The sequence below is a fragment of the Nicotiana attenuata genome, unplaced genomic scaffold, assembly GCF_001879085.1.
Source record: "Nicotiana attenuata strain UT unplaced genomic scaffold, NIATTr2, whole genome shotgun sequence".
NCBI lineage: Eukaryota > Viridiplantae > Streptophyta > Magnoliopsida > Solanales > Solanaceae > Nicotiana > Nicotiana attenuata.
In genome coordinates, this window is record NW_017671496.1 from 35,980 (window position 1) to 56,799 (window position 20,820).

The 20,820-nt window shown below is 33.1% G+C and overlaps 1 protein-coding gene across 1 annotated transcript; it reads left to right on the forward strand.

Annotated features, from left to right (window-relative positions):
* Positions 1-7,993: 7,993 nt before the first annotated feature.
* Positions 7,994-12,848, forward strand: LOC109208626 (ubiquitin-conjugating enzyme E2 4-like). Its single transcript, XM_019371755.1, has 6 exons — positions 7,994-8,215; positions 8,310-8,389; positions 9,392-9,506; positions 9,621-9,673; positions 9,778-9,906; positions 12,516-12,848. The coding sequence occupies exons 1-6, from the start codon at positions 8,172-8,174 to the stop codon at positions 12,644-12,646; spliced, it is 552 nt and encodes a 183-aa protein (XP_019227300.1). The 5' UTR covers positions 7,994-8,171; the 3' UTR covers positions 12,647-12,848.
* Positions 12,849-20,820: the final 7,972 nt, after the last annotated feature.

Sequence of the window (20,820 nt, forward strand, 5' to 3'; positions counted from 1 at the left end):
GTTTAATATTGTCTTTCGTTATACTATCAGTCCAAATATATCCCTAACGTCATACTATCAGTCCAAATATATCCCTGAATCATAAAAGTGGTACAAACCTACCCTTTAACTGCCTCCCTATGACAACATTTCATTGCCAACTCACTATTACACTCCCATTTTCATCCCTTCCCCACAACCTTTCTTTCCCGTTTATTTGAAGAAAAATCACAGATCATACATATACAAACAAACTATATCAAAAGAAATGCTAACAACTAAAGATAATATGAAACAATGTGAACCGAGAAAATTTCGATTTTGCTATTCAAAATCCATGCTTATACGAACGAAAATACATTTTCTTTTATATAAAAAACTAAGCAAAGATACATGCAAACTAGTTTAAGGTTTCAAAATTGACCATGCTGAGAAAGAAAAACATCCTAGACACGAGAGTTAATTCTTTTGTTTCTTTCTCTTCAACCACATTTCTGGAAGGCTGTCATTTTTTCTCTCTTTACTTTTTATGTTAAAATAAAAGTGCTACTAAATTTTCCCTAAATAGGTCTTACAAATTCAGCGGCAACACAAAGAAATGCAAAATAAAACACAAAATTGTAAAGTCAAGTGAAAGGTACGTACAATTCCAGGATCGGTCGGAGAAGCAACATGTATTTTGAAAAGCAAGAGGAAGTATAGGCAGTGAAGTCTTCAAAATAATGATAGAACTTCAAAGTAATTGAACTTGGTAGCTGCAAACAGGGTGAAATGGTGAGGTAGCAATCAAATGTCTTCATAGGGGAGGCAGTTAACGGAGGAAGGGTAGGTTTGTACCACTTTCATAATGTCAGGGATATATTTGGACCGATAATATAACGTTAGGGATGTATTTGGACTGATAGTATAACGGAGGATAATATTAAACCTTTTTCAATAGTATAATGACATATTTAACCCTTCTCCGAAAAAACAAAGCTACAATTTATTTTAATAATGTGAAGAAAGATACCTACACCGTCAAAATGGAAGATAGGAAAAAAATGATGTTTGACTTTATTAGTAAAGTAAGGGTATTTTGTAATTTAAAAGAAAACATGGGATAATAAGGTCAATTATTTGGTCAAGCATAAAAAATAAAAACTTTTAAGCCAAAAAGCAATAAGTTGGATATTCCCAGCTTGTGAGTTGTGACTTTTATAAGCAAAGTGATCACCAAAAATTGGTTAATTAGGTTTCTGTTATAAATACAATTATATTTATGGTGAATGTCTATATTTAGAGAGATTCTAGGGTTCATTGCTTGGTGGCTAAGCCACCCCCTCCCTATAAATAGAGGGTTCTATTCTATTGTAATTCATCCCAAAATTGAATAAGAATTCTCTCCCTACTTTTCTCTGCAATATTCTTCCTCTTCTTTTATTGTTCATAACACGTTATCAGCACGACACTCTAACCAATTGAGTAGAAGCTTTGGGATTGAGCATAATGATTGTCAATTATTCCATGAACTTCCTTCATGATTAAATTCTGGATTTAAGGTAAGTATTTTACCGTATTTTTCTCTTTTATTCTATACTTTGATTTTAAATACAAGCAAAGACAACAAAGTTTGATTATAACTCTAATGGAGTTTGTAAGAAATTATAACCACCTGAAGTGGTAAAAGTTTCTATGCCTTGCCATGATCAAATTCATGTATGATTATGGGCACAAAAAGTGGAAACCCGTCCCATTGAATTTGCTCCATTCTCATTCCCTTAAGAGAATGTGATAGCAGTATGTGATAAGTCTGAAAGAAGATAAAATTATCACTATGAATGTATCAATGGATGTGGACGTGGCAATAGACGAAATTATAATCGTCATCATTGTGATAATGAGAATAATAAGGATTCTCAAAATAATCCCCCACTTGTGAAAATACTTGTCATCGATTTGACATGAGATTTTATAAAGCACACATAGATGATTATGGTATATTCATGATGTGAATGTGACCACATCTGATTTAAGAATACATATTCATTTTTGGAAGAATATGAGCATGCTAGTGGTATATACCACACTCACCTCTAGAAGGAGGTTTGAGATGATATAAGAAAATAATATCATTATTATGGCATGAATGGCCATTGGTCACGTACCTATTGTATGCGAAAATATTTTGGCATTGTGATTATTAAAAGTCAACGGTAATGCAAGAAACAGATCTTGCATATAATTTTGACCATAACCATAATGGTATAACTTTCTCTTTAAAAGAGATATTCACCATATGGGTGTTGATGAATATGTGGTACTACAAAATTAATTGAGAACTCTGCAAGAGCCAATTATACTATTTTGGAGAAACACAATTAATTACCAATAAGGTATTGTGTTGTAGTAAGTCTCAAAGAAACTTATTCAGTTTCCAAAGTATACGCGAAAGCGGTTGATTATATTGAGACTATAAATAAAGGAAAGATTTAATATCTTCTATTACTACATCTTGTAGCGGGGTAATATATATGTGAAAAGCTACCCGCTTTATTCTCCAATTTGTACTACATAAACAAAAGAATACCACAATGAAGTGGATATTTTTTGATATAAAAACCCTTATCATAATAAACTTGGAGTTTATTCATAATTGCACACATCATGGTGTAAACCTGAAGTTTATCAATATTGATAATTTATCCAGTTGGCATACTTGGTTTAGCCATGTTAATTCATGTATGATGTGCAAAAATAATAGAGAATTCACATGGGTAAATATTAAAGAACTAGAAAGTTCTTTACGAATTCTCTTATATTGCTTGTTCTCATTAATTAATAGATCAACTAAAATTGGGATTGAATCCCATGAATGCTGGAAATATCAAAGGTGAATATGGGCCCATTCACCTGCCATGTATACCACATAAGATGCATCTATGAGATGGTTACATGTGCGATTATTATTAACCCGCAACATGGTGTTTGCGAGGTAACTTGCTCAATAATTTAATTTAGAGCATATTCCAGATTTTCTATTCAAGAAGTTCATCTTGATAAGTTGGTCTACATCACAGCTGATTTAGCAAAATAATTTATTAAGTGCCTCCACTTAATAGCTAAACAATTGCTTATGAGAATAAAGTTTTATATATCAGTTTGATATACGTTATATACGAAAGTATATTAATTTCTCCCCTCACAAGTGGTTCATGGTCAGGAACCAAATAATTCCATCTTATTATTATTGATGTGCGGTGTATATTTTGATTAACACCATAACGCACAAAGATGGGTTCTCAAAGTTGAGAAAGCAAGTTAGTTTTTCTAACATGAGGGGGAGACATAATAAACAGTTAAGAAAAGGTTACGTGAAATGAATTATCACTTGTACATCTAGATCCTCGAATAAGATAATATGAACTTGAAGTTCATAAAAGGATAATTCAGTTGCAATATATTGCAAAGCATGCCAGAAGCATTTGCTGACCCAAAGAAAGTAACTATATTCTCATTGCAAATGCTCCTATTAAGTCCTAGAAGGACAAAGTCTGTGGTATGCTTGAAGCATATAGACAAGTCGGTTTCAAATAAACTTCTTGATAAAGAAGATGAGCAAATGATCTAAATGATCATAATAAAGGAGGCAAGTGATCTAGAAGATCACATGACATAACACTTCATAAAATCTCATGAGAGATTCAGGTACCTGAATATATGAATGAAGAGATCTCTATGTTATGTCTTTATGAAAAATAAGGAGGTTGGAACCGATATAAAATGTTTGTCGACGACATCTATAATAGCGCTAAATATATATGAGGATCTTAAATCTAGAGAAACAATTCAAATAGAATTGGTTTCATATGAAAGACATGTAGTTTTGGACATGTAGTACAAACACTTGAAAGTATAAAGTCAATGATATGTGCAATCAGTTTTCGGTATCTTATATGTCTAGCATGACATGAAAACTTGATATGCATCTAAAGTCTATTATATGGCTTATATGACTTAACAATCCCTGAAGCATTTAAATTGCTTAAAGCATATAGAATTCATGGTCATGAAGTACTACATCCTCAATGCAATTTGTACACAAATGTATCTTGCTATAACTATATGCATGATAATATGATAGCAAGAGTTTTCACCTCTATGTGAAGATATTGAACTGACGATTCCAACAAGATCATATGAAGACAATTCATCTCTATCAAGAATGATGATTTCAAGGTGCAATATATTCATTCAAGTTAATATGCCTGATTTGTTCATGAAATCTCTACCAAAGATCTTTTGAAGATGGTGCACAAGATTGGAATGCAAATGCTCAAGGATGTGAATTGATGCTCTCATCAGGGGGAGTTAATACGCGTTGTACTCTTTTTCCCTTACAAGGTTTTGTCCCACTGGGTTTTCCTTGCAAGGTTTTTAACGAGGCAACCAAAAGGCGTATTGTTAGATATGTGTACTCTTTTTCCTTCTCTAGAATTTTTTTCCCACTGGGTTTTATTTTAGTTAAGGTTTTAACGAGGCACATTATCTGTTGAATAGACATTCAAGGGGGAGTGTTATAATTACAATTATATTTATGGTGAATGTCTATATTTAGAGAGATTCTAGGGTTCATTGCTTGGTGGCTAAACCACCCTCTCCCTATAAATAGAGGGTTCTATTCTATTGTATCCCAAAATTCAATAAGAATTCTCTCCCTACTTTTCTCTGCAATATTCTTCATCTTCTTTTATTGTTCATAACGGTTTCCTTTTACAATTTGTGTGTCTTTTAGGTTTATAATCAATTGTTGAAACTACATATAAACTTTTCCTCAAAGTTGTAGAAATTAATTATCATACTCTTGCCACTTAAAAACAATACTGTCACATTTTTCAAAGAATAGATTCAATTTTTGATAATTCTAAATCAATATATGAACAAGAAAGATTTTAAAGATATCATCATGAATTTGTGATTAGTTTTTTTTTTTTCGTCTTAAATTGAAGATGGAACAATTGCAATATGCACTCGTGGGGTAACAGTATCACGCTTGAAATAATAGGTCTCTGAGAATAATTATATATTTACTTTTGAATATTAAGAACTGACTCTATAATTATCTAACCCACAAAATTAAGATATATCACGAGCCTTAAGTGATCCACACTAATCCTTATTAACTGCTCTTGTTAGACTCTAATTTTTTCGTACTATATATATGTTAATGATTAGTTAATCTCCTTACACTCCTATGCCCAAAGACAATCTCTCAAATACACACTACTGAATACAATTTGTAATTATGCTCCTCAACAATATTTAAGAAACATTACATTTCGCAAAAATGTGAAAATATTCAATAATTCAAATCATGATTTTAAAGTGTCTCTGAGCAGATTCAGACTATTCTAACATTTGTAGGCTTGAGACCATACCTAACATTAGGGAGTGCTTAACCTTTAAATGCGTCTTAAATTAGTCGGACTTTAATATGGATATTAGAGACTGGGTGGGTAAACCCAACCAAAAAGAAAAAAACCAAAAAAGAGTACAAATTTTCAATTCCCTGTGTCTCCACAGTTCTTCATCTCCTAACTTATTACTCCCCCGTTTCAAATTATCTGTCGTGTTTCTCTTTTACATGACCCTTAAGAAATATTTATTAGAAGGATTTTTTTACTATTTTACCCTTATTTATGTCTTATGATATAATCTTTCTTCATTGAATATTTATTCTATTTTGTGCTATCTTCATCTTCGAGAACTATTACTACTAATGGTATAATGAGAAAAAAAAATTAATTTTGTCTTGAATTTTTGAAATGATAAATAATTTGAGACAGCTAGTTTCAGAAATCCCGATATATAATTTGAGACAGAAAAAGTAATTAGCGTCCTTCTACTTTTTTTATTTGTGCTACTTATCCAATGTCTACTTTTGTTGGAAAACTCAATTATGCTCACTACAATGGGAACAATAAACATATAAATAATATTTTCATAGGTGATAGAGGAATATTGTATTGGAATTATTTCAAGATTGTGTAATGGTGGCAATGCCACATGTCTAGGTGCTAAAGGCAGTACGCCTAGTAAATTGTAGTCTTTCTTAATGCCTCGGGCTAAAAAAAAAAATGAAATTATATTGTTTTCGTGTGACATAATTACGTGTTTGAGTTTTGAAAGCAGTCGTCGAGACTTGTAATAGGGCTGTCTACATCATATTCGTAAGGATACGATTCTTTCCTGGACCCTACATGAATGCGGCATGCTTTGTACGAATTGTCCGTTTTATATATGGTTTCAAATATATTATAAAATCTTTGACATGTAATTTAATTTATGCTCTATGGATAGTGAAATTGAAATACATGTTAGGATTTTTTTCAAAAAGGTTAATACTCAACAATTTTTCCATGGTTACGTCTGATTTGGATATGATATATTTATCCTATTTGTAATTTTATTTTCTATAAGAATTTTGTCTCTTGAGAATTTAAATGCACTCTCACAAAGCTAGCATTTTATTATACACGAAAATTTGATTTAAAAAAAAAATAGCTGCTATTATATATTTTTAGATATAGTCTATATATTGTATTGATGGTTAATATAGCAATTTTTAAAACTCATGATTTATTTTCTCTAATAAGTGGCAACAAGGGGTGTTCATGGTTCCGTTTAGGTCGATTTTTCCCTAAAAAGAAACCAAACCAAATAAGTCGGTTTTTCAAATATTTGAATCAAACCAAAACAATTGAGTCGGTTTTTATCGATTCCGTTTATGCCGGTTTTTCGATTTTTTTGGTTACTTATCGTTTTTTTTCTTAAATATGAGACATGCACTAGTATCGATTTTTTTGGTCGGTTTGGTTCGATTTTCGGGTTCTTATGAACACCCCTTATACCGGGGCTAGCCGTAAAATTGATGAAGTTACTCATCTGCTCTTTTGTATTTGGAGATCTGATGCTTCTCTCTGATGGGGGGTTAGATTAGCATCCCACGATCATAAGTCATGATGTACCATATAACTTATTACGTGACTCATGATGTGGTGTCAATTTTAATTGTTCTAAATCTAGACCACAAGTTAGTTCTTCATAAACTCCATGAAATTTGAACTTAACCGATAGATATTTAACCAGCTGGATATTTGCGGATATATATTTGTCAATCCATTCGGCATTTTCTTTGTGATATCTAAAAGATATATCACAGTTGATGTGTTCTTTGTCTCGTAGTAATATCAAATTTTCATGTTTAGTGCTAGTTTTCCATTTGATGTGCGTTTCGCACTCTTGCAGTATTACCAATTGAGGTTCGTGCATCCGTAGATACGCTTCTATACATTGGAAATGTTTGATGAACTTGACGCGCTCATTTTGTTATGCTTCTCTTTTTTTCTAACTCTAGTTCTCTTGTTTTTTATTTTTATTTTGAATTTGTATAGCGTATGTAAGTAAGAAATGGTTCTTGGTGCATATAAATATAGAGTTCTTGGTGTATATGCATTTGCTACACTCCTTCTTAATTATTAGTGTGTTTCCTATCCTAAAAATAAATAAGAGATAAAAAACTAAGAATGTATTATTTAGCTTGTTTTTTTTTCCTCTCTCTATTCCATAATAATGTTGTAATACCCCAGATTTTAGACAATATCTCACATCGACAATTTGAAAACTTGACTTGATACAAATGATATCAAAGCCACTAGCAACAAAAGAAATTTACTATCTTAAAATTAAAAAAGTTAAATTTCTTGAGTAACTTTCATGTTTAACCGGATTTTATGCACCTTTTAATTAATTCTTGTTATCTATTACTTTACTTTCGTCCCAAGTCATTTGATTTATTTTATGCTTTGACATTTCACAATTTCAAGAAAAACAAAATGTAATACGTTTGATTAAAAAATGAAAAAGCGAAGAGGGTCAAAAGTGTAAAGACATTAATAGTACAAGGACTCAAAAGTGTAAATTAGCCACTGAAAAAATAACACAAGAAGTCCCTCCTTTTGATCATTCATGTCTGAAACCGCCCTATTGTTAACTCTCTGAAGAATTTCTCTACGTTTCCTCTTACTTCTCACACCTATATATACACCTAAAATAAAACCCATACTCCCAAATCCTAATTGCTGTTAATTTTCAATCTGTAAAAGCGCAAGAGGAAAAAGAAAAGAAAAAAGAAAAAGGGAGTAATCAAAATCATGTCTTCCCCTACCAAACGCAGAGAAATGGACTTGATGAAACTGTAAATTTTTAACTCAAAATTTAATCTTTTTTTGATGGGGGTATTTTTAGTTTTATTTGTGTTTAAATGGGTATTTGTTTTTGTGAAAAAATAGGATGATGACTGATTACAAAGTAGAAATGATCAATGATGGAATGCAAGAGTTCTATGTGGAATTTCATGGTCCCAAAGAGAGTAAATTCTGTTTCTTTACGCATTTTTTTTTGCTCATTTTTGGTTAATTTTTTTGTGTGCAAATGCATATTTATGTTTTTTTTTTATCTTAGCTAGGTTTCTTTTTCTTGATTCTGGCTTTGGTCATTTATTGGTTAGCTGTATTTAACTTATATGTCACTGATTTAGCTGTAAAGATACGAACTTCCACTACAGAGAAGAAAAAGTAGGTTGTTGTGAAGTTCAATTTTGCACCCAAAAAACTTGATTTTCTGTGAATATTTTGGTTCATGTTATGTTGTTGAGCACTATCAGTCCATCAAATATGCTTCAGTTCTAAACTAGTTGGGGTCAGCTATATGAATCCCTTGTATTTGCTCCAACTCTATTCATGTCATTTCATTCCTGTTGTAGAGTACTGATCACATTAATTTATGTTCACTTGAGAATTAGCCGTTTGAACTACATTTGATAAAGAATTTTTGGAGTTGTTTTGTTGCTCTTACTCAATTTAATTATTTTTAAGATTGCAAATTAAGAACCGTGTTTCTATGTCTGTCTTTGGATTAGATTTATGTATTTTATACTTTACTGTCCTAGTTCCTTGTTATTACACGGTGTCATTCTTACAAGTAGTATTGGCACTATTCTTGTACTTTTGTATTCCTAGATCTTTGTTATTACACGCTGTGCCATTTGCTTCGGTTGTCCTATTACCTTGTGGTTATTATTTGTTTATTGCTTCCTTTTCACTGTTCTTGAGCCGAAGGTCAATCGGAAACAACCTCTCTACCTTCATAAGATAGGAGTAAGGTCTAGGTACACATTACCTTCTACAGATCCCACTTGTGGGATTTCACTGTTTTTTTTTTTTGTTGTTATAGTTTACTGTGGCTGCAGTGGTAGTGTGCGAGATTGTTGATTAGTGTCAGCTGCTTGATTATTGAGATTGTTTTTGGAAGTTTGATCACAAAGCCGTCTTTACTTGTTTCTAACAATGTTGATTCTTGATGCTTACAATAGGTCCTTATCAGGGAGGTGTGTGGAAAGTGAGAGTAGAGCTCCCTGATGCCTATCCTTACAAGTCACCTTCCATTGGTTTTGTTAATAGGATTTACCATCCAAATGTTGATGAAATGTGAGTGGTTCTGCAACATATCTTTGCTTATTAGTTCATTTTCTGGCACTTAATGCCACACCTGTGAAAGACACGTCATCCTAATATACATTTTCGTGTTCTTTAAATTTACAGGTCAGGTTCAGTCTGCTTAGATGTTATCAATCAGACCTGGAGCCCCATGTTTGGTAGTTTGGCATTCTACAGTTCTTCGTGCTTCTAAGATTCTTTTGCTCGTTCAAGTGATACTTTTGGGTTCAACAATTCATGTTTATCTTTTACATTTTTGCAGATCTTGTAAATGTTTTTGAAGTGTTTCTTCCCCAACTTCTTCTATATCCTAACCCATCAGATCCTCTGAATGGCGAGGCTGCAGCTCTCATGATGCGTGATCGTACTACTTATGATCAAAGGGTGAAAGGTAAAAACCTTCAAATTATCAATCTAGCACTCGCAGTGGATTTGACTTGTGTGATGCCCTGAATGGAACATATACATATTTTAGTTGCCTTCCCTATCGCCAAATTTTGTTTGCACGCTTAGGATGTGATGTAATGTGTTAGCTTGAGTAAGCTCGTGTGATATATTTGAAAGCTTTTCCTGAACCTTTTGGGTAGAATAATTGGTGTTTGCCAGGAATACTTTTAATTTGGTTTGACTTGTATCCCTTTTTTTATTTATAAATAAAGACTTGTATGATTTTTGATAACCCATAAAGACTTGTATGTTAGTATAGGAATATGTATGATATAGACAATGTCTAGTTTTAGAGAACTCATAATTTGCCGTAAAGACAAATTTAGTTATCAATAGTGATTCATGTAGAGGACTTCGCGTAGCTTGGGATTGAGGCATAGTTGATAGTAGATGGTATCGCCTATCACCATAATGCTGTAAAATCATTGATTGATGAAGATCTGGTCAATGCAGCAAAGAAAGTGCCCATGGACCATTGATTTCATGTAGTTGGGCCCAGCTGAAAGATGGAAAGAGCAAGAGATCCTCAGTGCTCATCATAACATATTTTATACGCGGTGCTTACCCAATATTGCATGTGTATGTGTATATATGTATATGTGCACATTGTATGTATGTGTGCTACGAGCAAGCTAGCTAGTCTAGGTTGAAGCCCTGCCACATGAAACGGGCTGTGGATATGCTAATGCTAGCCTCCCAACCTGTTTTGTGGCCATAGTCCATGGCAGGCGCTACTGTGGTCAGGAGACGGACAAGAAGATGCAATCTCTGTACGTACAAGCACCTAAGTACTATGTGCAAGGGTGCAACGAAGCGTGTAGGTTTTTTGAGCATGTGATCATGGATGTAGGTTGTGCTAAAGGAGACTCAAGGTAAGAGTAGGTTATGGTTTTACTAGAGACATGAATGCCACATCGGCAGCTACTAAATGTTGCAAATTGCTATCTCATAGATGGAATAGACGAATGATTTTAATATATCTGCTCTAAGTAATAGGTTTGCTATATGACATTGAAGGTCAGGACGTATGCGGCTTGTTTGGGACAGTTTACACATGTATAGATGGTGTAGGATAATGGTCGATTAAGGAATTGTGTGGCACATGGAATTTGAAGGTAACTTGAGTGCGGTGAGTTAGGGGCTGTTGGATGCTCAGTGGAAGGGTACAGAGTTTCACAATTTGGTGTTAATATGATTGCCTTTGTGAAGGTACTTACTACAATGTCTTGGTGGCAAATGAAAACCAAGGGAACTGCTTCATTTGTGTTGAGTGAGTTAGCAGACAAGATGTAGTTTGAAAGGCGAAACAAAATCATAATCTATTTAAGTTTTTGAATCAGATGTTGGTGTTAGAGAGACAGATGATGTTATGTCCATATATCCTTTCATGTGGTTAGAAACTTAAGAAAAAAAACTTATTTTACGGCCGTAGTTCTCATTCAAATGTATCTGCTAGATTTGGAATTAAATTCAACTTTAAATAGGATATTTAGCCATCTTGTTGCCTTTAGCTTAACTTTGCAGGTTTTCCTTGTTATCGATGTGTTCTTGTTACTCTTAGCTACTGCCTCTAATCCACACATGACTGGAACTCTCTTTTACGTCCAAAACGAAAGCTCAAAACCTGCAAAATGTCATCTATATGCAAATGTGTAGTTTTGGGCCCACCCCCCACAGAGAGACACTCACACACCTACTGTGAAATAAAGTGGCTTCTGGCATCCGCCAGTGGTCCTTCAGGGTACACATTCTGCATGACCTTGACCTTCAATACCAGGGCTAAAGATTTCTATCCTTAACTGAATGATTTTGGTTAACGCCCAATTGCAGTTCACAGTTGCCAATATTCTGAGTTCTTGATGTGTCCTTCAATTTTACTATAATGTTGATGCTATGCCTTTGGCTACTTGGGAACGACGACTGCTTTTCTGGCCCCAACTTTGTCTCTTCTCATCTGCTCCCATCCCTAACTCTCCACCTCCCCGGATCTTTTCTACCAGGTGCACACACTATTAGGGGGTTATGATGGAAAGGGCTTAAAACAATTTAGCGAAAGCAGCTATAAGCACGAACTCAGAACTTTCATTGGTTAAAAAGGTTGGAAGCATTTCTTCCACTAATTAAGTTATATTATTTCGCTTATGCATTTGACGTGTTGGCTGTAAAGGGACTATGTCTTTACCGGAACGTTTCTTGAATCATTTGAAGACAGATCTCCACTTTAACGAAACTCAACAGCTATTGTTTTCCTTTGTTTCTACTGATTGCTTCCCTAATTGTCCATTAGATACAAATTTTTCTACTTCCTTATCCAAATGCTTTATTTTGTTGAAGAATTGAGCAGCTGGACTGGTTAGATGCTGTTATAACACCTTTTGGTGCTGTTTTTGCTCTTTATCTTTTCTATACCGGTTGAAAAAGTTCGACTGCCTATAGTATATTTTTGATGTATTCAACCTTGTGTTGAGGTTACGTGCCTTTCTTTCCAAATTATCAAAAAATTTACACCAGTTTAAATTTCCTCATTACTTATGGTATAAGATATATTTTCAGAGTATTGCGAAAAGTACGCGAAGAGTGAAGATGCTGGGGCTGTACCTGAAGAAAAATCTAGTGATGAAGAGGTGAGTGAAGAAGAATATGCCTCCAGTGATGAGGAAGTTGCTGGCAAAGCAGATCTCTAAGGGATTGGAATTATGGACAATATTAAACTCCCCATTATCTGTACATGATATCAAGTTATCTTAAGATAAACATATCCTTTCCATGATTCACCTTGAAAAATAGTTATGTTGCTTCTACTTTTTAATTTGTACTGCTATTGTGATTACATTTGTGTCCTAATTCCTTAAATGTTAATCTGAGCTAAGGGTGTTCATCGGTCGATTTGGTACGGTTTTAAAAGATCTCGGTTTGGTATTTACCTTTTTGAAGGGGAGCCTTGGAGCAACGGTCAAGTTGTCTTCGTGTGACCTATAAGTCACGGGTTTGAGCCGTGGAATCAGCCATTAATGCTTGCATCAGGGTAGGCTGCCTACATCACACACCCTTGGGGTGCGTCTGCGTGAATGCGGGATGCTTTTCGCACCGGGTTATCCTTTTTTTTTTTTATTTACGCTTTTTGGTTTTAAAAATGTCATACTAATACAGTATCGAAATAAATCGAGTATGACTCGATTTTTCACTTTTTGGTTTCGAATTTGTGCGGTCCGGCTACTTCATGTATTATTCTTTAAATTTATATTCTATCGGCCAAACTTGTAATCGTGATTCATGAAATCGATTTTTCAGAGTCGAACAAAAAAGAGCAACTTAAAGAGATCAAACTAATTCAAAATGTTGATGATGGTTCATTCTAAAACAAGATACTCGTTATTTGCTTGAAAAGAAAGGTACAGAAAAAACATCAGACACAATATTATTAGAAGACAAATGTCATGACTACCAAATCTAAAAAGAATATGTGTGCAGTCATTCAACAAATCAATTTAGAATTACCAATTTAATTTACCGTATTTAATACTATGGAAATCACACAATAATTAAACGGTTATAGCAAATTCTTTGATGAGAAAACTACCCTCTATGGCCTCTCAAAATTTTAATAGCCCATGTTTTTACCCACTCACAGGAAATGGCCTTTCGGCCCAATTTATTTGCAACTTGTAGCCATTATCTATTTCCAATGCATTTATCTTCCCAAGACAACATTTAATCATAGCTTTTTTATCTTTCTTTCACTCTATCCAATGCATTCCTTTTTATCTTTCTTTCATTCTATCCAATGCACAGATTGTTTTTTTCATTACGATTTTTATTCCTACCCTCTTTCTTTCTCTGTGTCTTCTTCGTCTTCCTTTTATCTTTTTTTGATTTTTTTTTCATTTTCCTTCCCTTCTCTATCTCCCATTTCAGATCTATATTTTTTCTCTTTATTTTTTTTTACTTCTCACTGGAAAAATTTGTTTGAGTGCCTGGAAAAATCACAAATTTTTTCAATTCAATTATTAAAAAGATTTACTCAATTACGATGCATGATACAAGAGTGGCAACAAAAGTCGTGGGGTTTTCTAGTCAAGCTTCTTCTTCTTCTTCTTCTTCTTCTTCTTCTTCTTCTTCTTCTTCTTCTTCTTCTTCTTCTTCTTCTTCTTCTTCTTCTTCTTCTTCGGTCATAATAGTGTTTTGTGGGTGAAGAACTTCACAGTGAGTATCGATGGTGGGTTTGGATTTAATGGGGTAGTTGGATGATATACATACATATATATATATATATATAGTTATATATATATATATATATATATAGTTATACAATGTATTAAATATTTTATATACACATTGTATAAATTTTGTATATAAGTGTATCTTGTATTTTTCAGTGTAATTTGTGTATTTTTTATATATTGATAGTCTGTTTTGTATATTGACAGTCTGTTTTGTATATTTTTTGTAGTGACAGTCTATTTTGTATATTTTTGTATAGTAATAGTCTATTTAGTATATATTTTGTATAATGGCAGTAAATTTTGTATATAAGTATATCTTGTATTTTTTAGTGTATTTTGTATATTTTTTGTATAGTGACGATCCGTTTTGTATATTTTTTGTATATCAATAGTCTAACTTGTATAAGTGACAGTCTATTTTATATATTTTTTGTATAGTAACAGTATATTTAGTATATATTTTGTTGGTGATAGTCTATTTTGTATAGTGACAGTCTATTGTATATAAATTGTACAGTGATAGTCTATTTAGTATATTTTTATATAGTGACAGTCTATTTTGTATAGTGACATTCTATTTAGTATATTTTTTGTATAATGACAGTTTATTTTCGTATATGTTTTGTGTAGTGACAGTCTATTGTATATAAATTGTATAGTGACAGTCTATTTTGTATATATTTTGTAATATACCAATATTCAAATCTATTATCAACGAAAGAAATACATAAATATCCATGTAAATATATACTAATGGTGGGCCTGGAATTATGATTCCCATCAAAATCAACTAATGACATACATGTGGAAAAGGAAATTTGTTTGGTGAAAACCAAAGGATTTCCCTAGCAAAGAAAGTTAGCCCAGAAAAAGAATGAGGCAATAACAGAGAGCTTGGGATTTTTATTCAAAGGTGGGTTGCCTCTCTCTCTCTTTAGCCAATGATTTTTCTTTTCCACTTTTAAAACAAAATCAACAGCCCTTGAATTCCTGGAAATACGTGTTTCTTCCCGTCTGGGGCTTTGCGGATGTTAACACCCTTCTTAGAAGGTGGTTAAATTCTCTACCGTGCTCTTTAGTTGTCTATGATAATACTTTATAGTTTTAACCCAAAAAAAATAAAAATAAGTGAGCTTAAGACATATATTTTTATGCAGCCACCTAAACATTCATTTACAGTTGGTATATCCTTTCTTTGTAAATTTGCAAGGTCATTTAGTCAAATTACCCCAAAAATAAGTGTTTTAGTACCGTATTAAAATTTTAAAATATATTATTAAATTATTTTTTATAATGTAGAAGTAACAAATTTACCTAAGAATCACATTGAAATGCATTAAATAACTTTTTGCAGTAAAAAAATAACTAAATATTTTTTTGTCATAGAAAAATACTTTTGTGACTTTGAAGCATTAAGACAAAGTTGAGCAAAGATGTTTTAGACATTATCTTATTTAATTTCGTTGTAGAAAATTACAAGAAGGTTTATTCATTCTTTGTCGAACAAATTTATATAATTGAACCGCCTTCCGAAGGTAGGTCTAATTCCGAGAAATGGCGGAGGAGGAGGAAGAGAGAGGAAAGGGAGCTGGAGCTTCAATTGGAAGATCAGAAAGCCAGAAAGCAGTACTTTTGGGCTAGCCACTAGAATTACTTTTGGGCTATTAAATGTGTATTGCAATTTTGGGCTACTAGATGTTATAGGTTTGGCCCGAGTGGCTATGAATGATATTTGCTCTTCTTTGATTAGGACTAAAGATACTCATGAACAAAAAACTCTTGGGTTTAAACTTTTAGTCACAGAAATGTGCGTTTATGTGTGTGTATTTACCTGAAGTGGAGAAGTGATATTGAAAGTTTTAGAGCCCGTTTGGCTTAGCTGATATATAATAGCTGATAAGCATTAGGTGCTGAAAAGCACTTTTAAGTGCTGAAACTGATTTAATAAATAAGCAATTACATGTTTGGATAAAGGTGCTGAAATTAATAATAAGGAGCTGAAACTGCTTGATTAAAAAGTGCTGATAAGCTCTTTTTATATTAAAATAACTTAAATGACCTTATAACAATTTATACTACTAAAAACGTGATTTTCTACAAAATTTTTTATTCTAAATAGATTCAAATACAAAATAACCTATTTATCATGTTATTTTAATTATAAAAATAATTAAATAATATCTTTTTTTATAAATATAATTTATGTTATGATAAGTATACAATCATAAATTAGAACAGGTGGAGTATAAATTAACAAAAGTTAAGAAATAGTGATGACTTTCAACGAGAGAAGTACACAAGAATGCATTCAAACTGTACCTCAAAAAGAAATAAGAGAAAGCATTCAAATTAACCTTGTACAACACTCTTTTGTTTTTATACAACTATTTGTTGTACCAAGTCCACGTAAAAATATACAACTAAAAGAGTAGGAATCTCTTACTTGAGGATAACAGTTAATAAAGTCACATAGGTATAATAAGAAGACAAGTGAATTTCGTAACCTCAAATTGCCGACAGAAATCTGAAGAATTGCAGAGGCACATGCTTTTTAGGTTTTTGAAGAACCGGAGAGAGTAAAATTATACGAGGAGTTCTGTTTTGAAAAGAATTATTTTAGGGATAAAATAGTAAATATTTTGGTCAAACCTAAAGTGCTTATAAGCTGAAATTTGATAAGTTGGGGGAGACCAACTTATGGCTTTTGGCTTATTTTTGGCTTATAAGCACTTGACTTATAAGCACCTTTAATTTTACCAAACACGTAGATAAGCCAAAAAGTGCTTATAAGCCAGTTTGACCAACTTATAAGCTTAGCCAAACACCCTCTTAATCTCCTCAACAAGGCTGGTTAAGAACTAAGGGCACAAAGGAATTGTATTATAGCTCAAAAATTGAACACCATAAGTGAGATAAGCGATTTTTCACTTTAGAATATATTTGAATTATCCAAATATATGAGATTTTTGACATTCTACATAGGGGTCAAATGTTATGAATTACAAATTTAAAAGGAATATGTTTGTAGCCATTTTGACAAATTAAATTTAGGATAACAAATTTCATTTACTATGTGTAATACTATGAAAATCAAACAATAACTAAATGGTCAGAGCAAATTCTTTGACCAGGATTGAAGATACCCGTAAACAAAAAAGTCTCGTATTTAAGCTTTTTAGTCACAGAGAAAAAGAGTGTGTGTGTTGTTTACTTGAGATGGAGGCATGGAGCAGTCGATGTTGGAAGTCCTAGATAAGGTTGGTTCAAGCCTAGGGGCTAAAGGAATTGTTTTAGAGCTCAAAAATTGAAGGGATTTTTTCGTTTCTATACACTATTTGAAACCTTATTACCAAAAATGTCTCAATTTTGGTATTTACCCGATCTAAACACGTTTTAGCTACGAAAAATATAAATTTGTTTAAATTAGACACCTTTCTGTGGTAATCTACCTTATTTAGACGTGGAATTTTGGGATCACTTATATTTCAGTTAGAGATTTTACTGACGCAATCATCGCACCATAATCAAGGCAACATATTTGTAGAATCCTTCTATTACGCAGGTTTTCTCTGGTTGTCATCAAGGCAACATATCTGTAGTATCCTTCTATTCTCTGGTTTTCTTAGGTTTCCTCTGGTTTTTCTTAAACAAAGATTTTGAAGAAAACAATTGCAAACAATTAGCTACAATTGAATTAAATTTCGCGACATAATGTCAAAATTAGCGATTATGCTTCAGCTCAATGGTCAGTGGGATAGCATTGGGAGATACAAAGATTTTGATGTTGACGGAATTGCAGTCAATGAAGATTCAAATTATAGTCAATTGATTTCCGCAATTGCAGAGCATCTAATGATCAATACCTCCACAAAATCATCGAAATCAAATGCACTGTCAACGAACGTTGTCCTCCAATGAAAATTCGAAACAATATGGGAGTTCGAGTGTATATGGAGAGGAAAAAGGAAAACAAATAGGAATATATCTGCTGTGTATAACAGTGCGTGACAATTTAGAATGCAATATGTCGAATGCGAGCACAACTGCAGGTTTGCTTTGTTTTTTCAGTGATGATGTTTTTTCAATTTCAAGTTTTCTACAATTTTACTATAAATTATCTACAATAATACTACGTAACAAATATAGTTCAATTGTTATGTCTCTACAAGAATTCTGTCAAATACTGAACACATGAATATACAGAGGTCTGAATTACTATGCTTTTAATTGAGTGCAGGTTCTTCTTATTATCGTAATACTAACATGGTACAATTGTCAAGCAATTGTAACACAATTGGAGAAGTATCAGGAACAACGAAGTTGACTGATATGCAAACATCTCCGGCAATTATGGAATATGCAAGTATCATCCTAACAGAACATACGCCAATGTAATTGAAGTAGGCCAAGTTTACCACGACAAACAAATAATTGTCAGTGCAATGAAGCACTATTTTATCATGAATAAGTTTCATTTAGGGTGAAATGGTCTAGTGCAAGAAGGTAGGAACATTTTATTTGTCAAATTCATAGTGTATAAGTTGTAGATTTTTGTATATAAATTATATATAAATTGTTTAAAACAAGTTGTTGTGCATAAACAACCTCGTATTCTGTAGCTACAATTTGCATAACATCTTTTGAATTGTTTTTATTCCATAGCTACTGCCTCGTATGTGTTGGGGACAATTGTATATGGCGCTTCAAGTCCACCAGCATAAATGAATCAGCATTGTTCAAGGTTCGAAAATTCAACAGCTTGCACACATGCTCTTTGATGGACAATACATATATACAACGCAAACCTACTGCCATGGTAGTTGGCAACATGGCGATGCAAAAATATGTGGATCCTAAGATAATATACACACCAAACGACATGTTGTCGGATTATAGTGTGAACTTAACATACATGCAAGCTTGGAGAGCAAAGGAAAAGGCTTTGGATTTTAGAGGTCATCCTGCTGATTCCTACAGTCGCTTGCCGAGTTATTTGTATATTCTGGAGAAGACTTATCCGGAGTCGATAGTAAAATTGCAGAAGACTTAAGATGACTATTTCTTGTATGCATTTGTTGCACTTAGTACGTCCATCAAGGCTTGGGAGCATTTTAGGCCAGTTGTAGTAGTCGATGGCACCTTCTTGAAGTCGGCATATACGGTAATCATGCTAACAACTAGCACAATGGATGCAATAAGTAATGTAGATTAATTGTAAAAAAATATTACAGAGTTGTTTTTGAGACTGTATTTTTTATATTTTTAAGTTTTATTACTGAAAATGAATTTCTTTTTGCTACCTATATGATAGGCAGCATATTACCACTAGCATACACCATTGTTGATTCAGAAAATGACGCATCATGGAGGTGATTTTTTGAGCAATTCAAACATGCATATGGTGAAAAACCAAATATGTGTGTTGTTTCAGACCGGAATGAGAGTATATTGAAGGCAACATCTACTGTTTATACCGGCATATCAAATTATGCTTGCATGTGGCATATTTGGACTAATGTAAGTTCAAGAAAAATCATCTAAAGTTAAGCGAATTGTACTTTGGCACGGCACGATCATACACGCTTGATGAATTTAATGAAAGAATGTCAAAGATTGAAGAGATCGACAGACGTGTTAAAGCATACCTATACGATATTGGCTATCATAGATGGTCTCGGGTACATGCTACAGTGAACAGAATATGGACGATAACATCAAACATTGCAGAGTCCTTGAATGTGGTAACCAAAGATGCGAGAGAGCTACCCGTAGTAGAACTATTAGAGTACATGAGGACTCTTCTTGAACGTTGACTAACGAAAAGTTATTGAATGCAAAGGGTACGTTCACATACCTTGGAAAAAATACAACAAAGCGTTGGAGGACAACAGGACATTATCACAGAAGATGAGAGTAAGTTATGGCCAATAACATCAGATCATTGATTTCATCAAGCTAAATATATACAGATAATTGCAGAAATGTTGTTGTATAATTGTAGTTATTTTGTTTTGTATCTGTTGCTGACAACTTGTTGTGTGTTTGTAATGAAATTGTAGGTGAGGGCTTCAACAGATTACATCCATACTGTGATTGTGTGTGAAGCGCTTCATTGTTTGCCCTCAAAACAAGAGATGTAGTTGTGGACAATTCCAGCTTGATGAACTTCCATGTCCAAATGTTTTGGCAACTTTGAGGCACAGGAACGAGTCTTATGACAACTATTGTTCTCCTTATTACATGAGGGAGAGCCTTTTGCGGACTTATGAAATACCAGTAGACCTGCTGCCTGATGAAAGGAAATGGAATGTGCCACAACATATAGCTAAAGAAGTTGTAATGCAACCTAATGGGAAAAGGCAGCCAAGGAGACCTAAAAAATAAAGATACAAATCATATGCTGAAGTAAATGCAAAGAAGTACAAGGTTTTATGTGCAAACTGCGGACTAGAAGGGCATAACAAAAGATCTTGTAGGAATGCTCCCAAAAGGAAATAAAAATTAATATAGTTTAAAGAATTTTTTACTGAGTACTGTTGATGATAATCCGTCCTTTAAGACATATTAAGTAGTATTTGTTTTGTTTTGGAGAATTATAGTTGTGGTGTAATTGTGTTACTAATTTGAATAAAAAT

Excerpts from the sequence above, each read along its gene's own strand:
- LOC109208626 (XM_019371755.1), top strand. The coding sequence starts at position 8,172 with ATGTCTTCCCCTACCAAACGCAGAGAAATGGACTTGATGAAACT. Across the intron at positions 8,216-8,309 it reads GAAATGGACTTGATGAAACT|GATGATGACTGATTACAAAG; the intron begins GTAAATTTTTAA and ends GTGAAAAAATAG. Across the intron at positions 9,674-9,777 it reads GACCTGGAGCCCCATGTTTG|ATCTTGTAAATGTTTTTGAA; the intron begins GTAGTTTGGCAT and ends ACATTTTTGCAG.